Source organism: Zeus faber (genome assembly GCF_960531495.2).
Source record: "Zeus faber genome assembly, chromosome: 14".
Classification (NCBI taxonomy): Eukaryota; Metazoa; Chordata; class Actinopteri; order Zeiformes; family Zeidae; genus Zeus; species Zeus faber.
Window position 1 is genome coordinate 19,413,636 of NC_137200.1, and position 11,173 is coordinate 19,424,808.

General features: G+C 43.3%; 1 protein-coding gene across 1 annotated transcript in view; it reads left to right on the forward strand.

The window, feature by feature from the left end:
- Window positions 1-3,262: 3,262 nt before the first annotated feature.
- The window catches only part of LOC307240590 (glutamate receptor ionotropic, kainate 1-like), a gene marked incomplete at its 5' end in the record, with an annotated part of 33,105 nt that continues 25,194 nt past the window's right edge, over window positions 3,263-11,173 (forward strand). Inside the window, 2 exons of the mRNA XM_080014415.1 lie at window positions 3,263-3,344; window positions 9,793-9,960. Coding sequence (XP_079870541.1) covers window positions 3,263-3,344; window positions 9,793-9,960 — 250 coding nt within the window. The remainder of the gene's footprint in view (window positions 3,345-9,792; window positions 9,961-11,173) is intronic.

Sequence of the window (11,173 nt, forward strand, 5' to 3'; positions counted from 1 at the left end):
TTTTGCGTCAGAGACACGCCACTAAGAGAGAAGGACGTCTTCACGTGCCCGGTGATCTTCTGGCCAAAAAAACGAAAAAAAAAAAAAACAAGAAAAAGAAAAAAAAAGTCTATATTTTTGAACGCAGTAATGTGGGTGTTATTTTTCTCCGACGCATCAACTGTGTTTCTATTTTGTCACTCAAGGGCTGCGTGTCGTCAGTGAATATCTCTTCAGGGTCCTTTTTGGCTCGAGACTGCTCTGTGAAATATGGTTCCGTGTCAGATATTAGCACCGCCCTAGCTTTACTGTGCTTTTAAATGTTTTAACTTAATACCTGCGTGTCATCAGGAGTACAAGAGATTACCGGTTACACCTTGCTTTTATACAAAAAATGCGCTGTTTGATATTGAGCTGACTCGGCTTATCTCCGTGAATATCCACCAAAGTGACGTTTTAGACTGTTGCCTTTGTTTCCGTCTCTGTCGTTTTATTATTATTATTATTATTATTTTTTTTATTATGCTCAGGCCTCACGAGGTTACCCGATGTTTCAACGCAAGCTTTTTAAACGGAGGGACCGTGAGGTGGCACCGCGACGAGGTTTACAACGGTGGGGAGTGAATACATACCCGTGCCCGTTCACATCTTGTTACGACACCCTGACCCGTCCTGTTTTTACTTGAATGCTCTTTGTGGATATTAAAGGCAGAACGCTTCAACGCACACCTGTCACTCACCGAAACCGGTGGCGAAACCTCGCACCGCCTCGTCGTGCTTTACGCTTTCACACTTTTTGGCGTTTCCGTTGTCTTGTGACATCCCGCAGCATCAGTATTACGCTCGTACGGGGGTTCACCCCGGCCACGAGGGAGGCTGACGGGGGGAACAAATCCCTCGATCTCTCTCTCTCTCTCCATTGGCAGAGGTGGAAACTCCCGGTTCAGAAAAGAAAAAAATTCCGCTTCCAGGTTTCTTTTTATTTAAAATTATTATAATTATTATTATTATTATTATTATTATTATTTTATTTCATTATTATTATTTTTATTAGGTCAGAGCAAAAAAAAACAAAAACGTGGCAGGTCTTTGAATTTCTGAACACGGAATCTCCTCGGCGCCGCTCACACTCATCCATCATTTTCACGGACCACTAAGGGGGGAGGGAGGCATGCCACAGCATCGTTCCCGGCACAGGGACACATCGGGCCGGGCCCATCTGAACACCGTTCACGTGCACCTCCACGGATGTGTCGAACCTGCACTAGAACCCCTTCATTACACTGTCTTATTGCGGCCCAGAGCTTCAGAGGTCGGCGGTTAATACACTTGGACTGGATGTTCTTCTTGTTAACTGTGTTAGTCTTATCATGCTTTATTCAATTTCATCGTGCAGGGCGACGAGAATCTCCTTTTTAGCCTTTGCCCCCGAGGTCCCGAGGTACAATCACCGGTCTGCGGAGGGAGACCCCGCGAGAAGAACCCTTTGCCTTTTTCCCCCCTTTGTATTTTTAAAGCTGTGTTCATACATTAAACTGTGGAGTATTAGCAGTTCTTTTTACGTGGTCGGGAAGAATAAATTTTTCTAATCTTGATTCGCTTGAAGATGCCGCAGCTTTTCATTGTGAGTCAAGCGGCGAAACGGATTGAACCGCCGTCAGCCAAGAACGCGTCACTTTGAGTTCAGTGATTTTCTCTATCGATTTTTTTTTTCCACCCCGGAAAAAAACAATTTTGTCGTGGTTTCACTGTGGTGTTTTCAAAAACCGGAGACAAAAGGAGAGGAGCGGCGGCTCCATGGTAAGAGTTCAAACCTGGCCGAGGAGAAGCCTTAGCGGAACCAAACTAAAAACAACAACAAAAAAGGGTTTTGATAAAAACATTTGTTAAGTTAGCGTTCATCCATATCGACATTTTACTGACCACGAGTTTACCTTGCCCGTCGTTCACTTCTTCCACATGCCCGATATTTACCCGGCCACCAACAATGGGAGCAGCGTATGGACAAGCAACCTGCAGAACGCAAAACACATTGAATGGCGGTTTCTATTATATTTGTATTTCTATCATAAAAAGTACGCTATTAAATATGGGACATTTTGAGAAAACAATCGAACGGATTACCACTTTAAAATGTAGCAAAGGGTCTGGGAAAATGCACCGTGAATTCTTAGAGAGTCTTACTTTGTTTTCGCAAACCTATTCTAGTTCGATTTGAAAATACGTATGATCGACTCAGAACACTGCCTCATCGAAAGTTGAATCGAGTACTAATAATTCCATTCCAAATAATGGAAAAAAATAAATAAATAAATAAAACACGAATTAAAAAAAAAAAAATCCGGATGTATGAGCAGGAGAACAAACAGAGAATAAACCATATAAACATTTTGGCGGATGAATAGCTGCTCCAGTAGGTGGCGCCACAGACTGGGTTTAAGAGAGGGGAGAACTCAAGCTTACTCCAAATTGTTTATATGTCTCGATATTTCAATGAAGGTCATACTGATATGTTTTTTTTTTTTTTATAAATGATTTTATAATAAATGAGAGATTTGTTATAATAATGTTATTTTAAAGGATCATAGACCCTGAAGCGAAGTCAGTCCACACAATGACTCCAGTCGTCAAAACGACACTTCTGAAGCCCGGTTTTTTGAAGCCTCTTAACTTCCAGAGTTGCGATTTCTCCGAATCATAACTTATCACATGATCATAATCATAACTGGCTTCCACCCAGTTCCGGCGCTTCCCGGGCACGAATCCCGCCCGGGGATCACAAAAGGGAAAGTCGTCCCTGCAGGAAGACGAGCACGTTATATCCACCCCAGGTCCCCCATGTGGCACACGGTAGGATAATCCAGCAGCATCACGTGTGTAACCTGCGGATTACTCTTCCCTCTCATCAGGACCACACACACACGCACGCACGCACGCACGCACACACACACACACACACACACACACGCAAGAGTCTCCAGTTGCGCCTTGCGCTCCTAACCCTGCACACCTGCAAGACCTTCCCGGTGTTCTTGTAAATTGAAAACGATATATATATAGATAGATATCTATATCTATCCTTATATATATATATATATATACCAATATATTGAAAGATGCAAAAGTTGGGGGCCAGCCCCACTGGCTGCGCGACCGGGTGACGCGGCAGGGAAGCGGAGCGGACCCGATGGAGGAGGCGAGCGCAACTGGTTCCGCACCGAGGGCGGCGCGCGGGGAGCTGCTTCACCCGGTCGCGGTGGAATAGCGTGGGAGCGGGGGAGCCATGGCGAGAGGAGGGAGACTTTTCGTCCCGCTCTGCCTCCTGGCCCAGCTGTGCCTGAGCTCCCAGCAGGTCCTCAGGATAGGTGAGTGAACTCCAGCTTCCCGGTCGCGCCGGACCAGCGGCACGATCCGCCGACGGTAGTTGGACGCTCCGCTCGGGAGATGGATTTTTACTTGGGGGGGGGGGGGGGGTTGTTTTTTTTTTGGTTTTTTTTCCAGGTGATTTCCAGGTTTCGCAGGTGTGAAATGGGCTTTGAAAAGCTGTCCAGGCTCCCTATTATGATCTAGTCCAGGTTCGACTACTAGAAGCACTGCGGCTTTGTGGGGTGGGGTGGGGGGGTGGGGGGGACACAGTGAAATCCACATTTTCCTTTTTTCACGAATATAATAAAGGTTTTTACAAATCTGAAATAGCTTTTCTAGTTTTCTTATTATAATGTAGTTCGGGTTCGACTTCTATAACTACAGCGTTCCTTTATTTTTTTATTTTTTTTATTTTTTATTATTATTTTTTTTTAATCTAGAACTGGTCTCTTAATGGCCGCGAGAAAGATCCGAGGTTTTTGAACGCACCATAACGTCTGGAGCGGCGGATCGGCGGCGAAGTTCAGCCGAACCGGTTCGTTTGGGAAAGCTGTGGCCCCGGAGCTGCACCACATGGCTCTTACCTCTGTTTCAACATCTGGTTTAGCATGAACGACATAAAAAAAGCTGACTTTAAGGGGTTGTGCAAAAAATGAACATAAGTGAACAGTGAAGTGGCAATTAAAAAAAAAATATATATTTATATATATATATATATATATATATATATATATAAAACATGATCAATGGATAAAAAGGTACAAGAAAACCGATCAACACATTAGGCATCAGAGATGGTTCAAGGATCCATGATGTTTGAACCATCAGCCAAAAAGCACTGGAAACACCTCTGGACCATCGATCTGGCCAATAAATAATAAAAGTGCGAGGAAAGAAGAGAACACAAGAGAGCTAGTTAGATAAAAGTCAATGAATTAGTCAAATGAAATTGGTGGCAGATGGTAGGTATATGTCTTATATATATATATATAAATCATTTATTTATTTGTTTGTTTGTTTGTTTGTTTGTTTGTTTGTTTGTTTGTTTGTTTGTTTTTGCGGATGATACTTCTCTATATGGACCTTCCCCCGGGGTTGAGAATTTCTGTTTGCTGGACCTGTTGCTCGGATGTCTCTGCCTCATCTGACAGAGCACTTGATTGTCATATTCTGCCAATTCCTCTGGTTTCAGTGGACGGAATCATCTGCGTGGGCACAGTGCGCATGTCCAGTTGTGTGGGGGAAAAGCGTTTCTTGTTTGTGTGTAAAACGGGTCTGTTGCTTGGGTAATGGGTGAGATTTTGGTATAAAAAACATTGGTTGTAGATTTTTTTTTTCAGAGCTATTTTTAAAGCAGCGGGGAAGGAGTGGCCGCGATAGAGCTGGTAGTGGCTTTAATCAGTTTACCATGAAGATTATCTTGATCTCATCTTATCCTGCCTAATGACACCAACAAGCTTTTAGCGCGTTGATAACATATAACTCAAATTAAAACAAAAAAAATCGAAATGTTGCCGAAATATATATAAATGAGTGAAGATTACCAAAAAGAAGAAGAAAAAGGTAAGCATTGCAAAAATTTAATAAAAACAAACAAACAAACAAACAAACAAACAAATAAATATACAAACAAATTAACCGATTTATTAATTAATTAAAAACAAAAATTTAAGCGAAGTCCAGCCCGTCTGGTTGGATCCCACAGAAGAGCTACTGTAGCACAAATTGGAGAAAAAGTTAAAGGTGTCAGAACACACAGTGCATCGCAGCTTACTGCGCATGGATGGAGCATCTGTGGGATGTGCTGGAACAACAAGTCCGATCCATGGGGGCCCCACCTCGCAACTTCCAGGACCTAAAGGATCTGCTGCTGACGTCTTGGTGCCAGATACCACAGGACACCTTCAGAGGTCTTGTGGAGTCCATGCCTCCACGGGTCAGGGCTGTTTTGGAGGCATGAGGGAGATCTACACAATATAAGTGGTTATTAGTGATGCTTTTAATGTTGTGGCTGATTGGTGTGTGAGTGTGTGTGTGTGTGTGTGTGTGTGTGTGTGTGTTTGTGTGTGTGTGTGATTAAACAAATATATGTGTGTGTGTGTGTGTGTGTGTGTGTGTGTGTGTGTGTGTGTGTGTGTGTGTGTGTGTGTGTGTGTGTGTGTGTGTGTGTGTGTGTGTGTGTGTTAAATTTTGTTTTTCCATCAAAAGTCTTATCTTTCTTGTTATCAGTCCAATCAAGTGAGAGTTGGGAGTTGGGGGAACAGCTTTCAGTTTGGCCTTAGTCGTGATAATCTGCAAAATCAATAACAGCAATGTGCCGTTTGCGAAGACTTTTCAGATTTCAGTCCGGGAAACTCAAACCAAACCACGATATAGTGGGGTGCACAGCAAGAGCCAAGATGGCATCTGCGGCACACAACAAGAGATCAACAGCGTAGGGTAATAATTAGATAATAGTTAGACGATAGAACCGTGGATGAGAAAAAGAAGTACACTTGGTATAACAACTACTTTCTGACATTCAAAACTGCCAATACATTTTTGACATTATTCCTACTTGACCCCCGAGATTTAGATTAATCTCCGTGGACTCTATTCATCCTTGGAGGGAAATCTCTGCCTTTATTAATTAATTCATTCATTCATTCATTCATTCATTCATTCATTCATTCATCCATTCATTCATTATTGTACCATTGTTTTGTTTAAGTACATTTTTCATGATCATATTTATTAATTCACTTTTAGATTAGATCTTATAATTTTATATTACAGTAGATAGATAGATTGATAGATAGACAGACAAATAGATAGATATATAGATAGATAGATAGATAGATAGATAGATAGATAGATAGATAGATAGATAGATAGATAGATAGATAGATCTATAGATTGATGAATAGATAGATAGATAGATAGATAGATAGACAGACAGACAGACACACACACAAACACACACACACACACGCATGCGTGGCCAGACACAGAAAGCAGAGTGAAATTTAAACAAATAGATTATCGATTCCGGTGTGCGCTCCTGCCGCCGCCACCGCCCTTCTCCTCCGACGCCCGGTGTGGAGCCATGAGAGCGCTATCTTTAACCTGACCTTACCCTAATCTATCTCTGCCTTCGGCTTCACCCACGTGCTCTGTCTGTCTGCGAGCGCTGAATGTGCTACTCCATCTGCACAAACAAACGCTTGATTTGACGTGGTCGTGCTTGCCAGTCGCTTCTAACTGGAGCAGGAGACAGAAAAACAAAACCATCCGAGTGCTGTGTCGCTACGCTCCCTCCACCTCCGCTGCATCCACCTGTTGGGCTCTACTCTTATCCACCCTCCTATCCAATTCTTACGTTTTGTGAGAATTTAACTATTTGTAAACTGAAAAATAGGCTTAATTTAATCTGAAAGTCTACTGAGATAAAGATCCGTTCTGTAAGATCTGAGAGCAAATAACATATATAGATTACACACAATGTATTACTGTAATCGGGGTTGTGCCTTAATAATACATGGTCGCCATTAGCTGTGGAATCTGGCACCAAGACGTCAGCAGCAGATCCTTTAAGTCCTGGAAGTTGCGAGGTGGAGCCCCCATGGATCGGGCTTGTTGCTCCAGCACATCCCACAGATGCTCCATCGGATCAGACCCTAACCCCGACCATCCACATGATGGAGAAGAAAACATGATTCATCAGACCAGGCCACCTTCTTCCACTGCTCCATGGTCCAGTTGTGGTGGACAGGAGTCAGCATGGACACTCTGAAAGGTCTGCAGCTACACAGCCCCATGCGCAGAAAGCTGTGATGCACTGTGTGTTCTGACACCTTTCTATCATAGCAGCATTAACTTTTTTGAGAAATTTGTGCCACAGTAGCTCTTCTGTGGGATTGGACCAGACGGGCTGGACTTCACTCCCCACGTGCATCGATGAGCCTTGGACGTCCATGACCCTGTAGCCGGTTCACCCGTCGTCCTTCCTTGGACCACTTTTGGTAGGTAGTAACCACTGCATACCGGGAACACCCCACAAGACCTGTTGTTTTGGAGATGCTCTGACCCAGTCGTCTAGCCATCGCTATTTGGCCATTGTCAAAGGGTCAAGGACCAGCCCCACGCCACGCCCTGTATGCACAGGGTCCAGCTCTGGCGAGGCTTGGTGTCATCATACAAATGATTCAAACTTTTAATGGAAGCCTTTTGTCCCCCATTGCGTCTTCAAGCCTCTCCTGGAAGGGTTTTGGGTAATCACATCACGTGCCGCCCGCGGGCCGTCTTTGTTCTGCTTCCATTTTGGGAAAACAAGCTCCATCTGGATGAAATGCCCAAGGTGCATATTAATTCATTAATTCCTGCCTCTTTAAAGGGGACCTTTAGTCCGCCACAACATCAAATGCCCAATTACATTTTCCGCCCTGCCAGGTGGACCAATTTTCCGAGAAATAAATCGTCATTATTTGGGGATCTAATGGAAGCTTTTAGTGCTACAAGCTATGTTCATTTATTTGGCCAGGTGAAATTAAAGTGCAGAGTTCGGCAAATGGCATTTTAAAATTGCAGTGATCATAACAGCCGAACGGGGCTGAAATGATACGTGGCAGATGTAAATTGTGACGATTTGTTATTAAAAAGATTAGTGAAGGATAGATTAAATGATAAAATGCACCTTCACACACACACACACACACACACACACACACACACACACACACACACACACACACACACACACACACACACACACACACACACACACACACACACACACACACACCAAAACTTTTCTTTATCTCTCTAGTGATGTTGAACAGATTGATCAAGATGGCAGGACAGGCTGGCACAGAGACAGGTCTATTTTATTTTATTATTATTTATTACTTCATTGAGCTAAACCTCCTCCCACACGAGCAGACGAATAAATCTCTCAGTCGTTCATTACTCTTCTTTTTCGCTCCTACTTCAATTCTAACTGGTCTACAAAGGACCTCATATTAAAATTAGCTTTTGTTTTGACTTTTGTCTTTAATTAAAAAAAAAACCTCGGATAAAAAAAAAATCCTCGGATTTAATTTGTTATTCTCGTCGTCAGTATATAAGAAAAAGCCCAATTCCGTCCTCATTCTAATACAACGTGGGATATGCACATGCATTCTAGATTTTGGATCATTCCCAATGCAGGGGTCAAGATGATTGATGCCTCGATGAAAATAACACGACAAAATAAATTTCATATTTTTATATTTCATCTACATCTACTTTTTAAGTACTGTAGGAATGTGCATGAGTGTAATGAACATCATCTTAAATGTTCCAGCACACACTGTGCTTTATATATATATATATATATGTATATATATATATATATATATATATATATATATATATATATATATTGTTGTATTTGTAAAAAAACATACGTAAGCTTTAATGTAGCAGTTGATTTATTGCAGGTTTTTCTCTCTCCACAGCTCAGTTGGAAATGACAGTCCAGTTTTACTTTGTGCTCCACGTCTGTCTTAACGCTTGGCGGGAGTTCACTTAAATAGACTTGGGGGCTGTTGTGGAGAGTCGGATTTAGCAGCGATAACCTTTTTTCTGTATACGTGATGGCACATTATGCGTTTGAACCCGCTCTCCCGGGAGGCACTCGTGCACGGTTCTGCAGAAACCTACCCGTGCTAAATTAATTCCCTTCAATGCACCTCGTCGCCGCACGGCGAGGGTAGCTCGGGCATGGGGTTCGTTAACGTGCGTCAACATGTTCAGCCGAGACACCGCCGATTCCGCTCGTAATTTCCCGCCTCCTGGTGAAAGAAAAGGCGAAATGATCGGACTTTCATTTCTTTGGATCTTGGATGTTCAGTGTCGAGCCTTTGTGACGTGTGGTGTGGACATGGAATCCTGTTTGTAAGACCTCTCTGCGGTCCGGCAGCCCTCCGTTGATTCCAATCAGGACTCCAAATATAGCCCCCACATACTGTAATTGCAGATTCCACAAAGCTTAAAACCTTTCCACACAAACCATTATTCACTGAGTCACTCTCATCATTGCGACCAGGTTTTTTTTTTTATTGTTTTTCCCTTTCTGGTGCATATCTGGATGTTTTATTATGGTGGCTGTATGTTTTTTTGACATTTTCTCCTGCTCCCCTATACTTCCTCTCAATTTATTCAAAGATCAGTCGCATCTTCAAAAAAAAATATTCTTGCTTATTTTTAACTCCCCCATCGGTGGATTTGATCTGCTTTATATCATTATTTCTCTCCACACGGGGCTCGTTGGGCTGGAAGCTGACGCCTGCTAAGATTGGGTGTTCAATTCCCACTGGGGCCCGGTGATGCGTGAGTTCCTAACGGGACGAAAAAGAACTGTACAGTCAGGGACGGAAGGAGGCATCCATCCGTGTTGTGACGCACAGCATCTACCACGTCCGTTTGCAGGGGGCATTTTCGAGACGAGAGAGAGCGAGCTGGTGAGCATGGACGAGCTGGCCTTCAAGTTCGCCGTGACCAACATCAACCGCAACCGAACCCTGATGCCCAACACCACGCTCACGTACGACATCCAGAGGATCAACCTCTTCGATGGCTTCGAGGCTTCCCGGAGGGGTGAGGGGAAAAAAAACAAAAACAAAAAAAACCCACATTCGACACGCACCTGAGTTTAGTTCAGCACCGAGGCCAGCTCCACTAAACTGAATTTGACATAAGAATTAATCCTGGTCCTCAAGCACTCCATTGGCACGGGGCATAAACACAGCTGCCAGGCATCTCCTCGGCCTCGTGAAGAAGGTGTTGCGAGGGATGGGGGCGATTATATCAGAGGTTCCTCACGCCACGACGCACATGCATTGACAACAATGTAATTCTGCTACGGGGCCAAGAGAGAGCAGAGGCGGAAAAATCCGGCGTTCAAAGGGGGATTCCGCTCCGGGATTTAGAGCCGACTGTGTGGCTCTAAATCCCGGAGCGGAATTGCCCTGCTCACTGGCAACGACCCAAGGGGTTGCTGGATCTGTGCGCGGTTGGACCAAAAACAAAACATGGCAGGACTCTCAGTTTCTGGACCCGAAATGCACCCATGCCAAAATTGTATATTTTTCATTATATTCTACTCTTTTTGCGAGGCAAATTTCCGCTTATCTAATCTCATCTATCTATTCTGTGTTTTGTTTTGTTTTTCCACCTGGGCATACATTCCAAATAAACAACCTTTGGATTATATGACCTAGGGGAGGTTTTGTGGACACAGATAATGTTAGACTAAATGACACTTTTAATCTGGACTAACTGAAACGGCCTTTCTCAGTCATGGTTTAAAATTGTCTCAGACTGGCCCTCTAGTGTTGGTTTGAAATAATCTGATTTCCAGAAGGAAGATTAATACTAATCTAGGTCTAAGTGAAGGTTTCAATGAAACCTGACCAGAGGCAGGTTTATCTTTGGATTAATGGACGTGGGGCCTCCAGGTCGACCTTGACAATAGAGGAAATGGATCATCTGGACTAAGACCAGCACCAAGAGCAGACAGAAGGAGTTGACTAGTCCTTCATCACCTTAGTGTAGGACCTCCTAGTCTGGATCTAATTAATCTTAAATTAAGTCTCAGTAAATTCTGAATTGATTTGAAGCAGCACAATGTAACTTTTGGTATTTGGCGTCCCTCCAGTTTCTGAGTTCAAATTGCACTTTTACACCACTGTCATAAAACTCTGGCCAGTGTCCATAAAGAATTTGTTTTACTGGACAAATTTGAACCTCATCCGTCACGTTTCAAGAACAGTCTATGTTACAAATGCAGATATAATGTACACCCATGGAC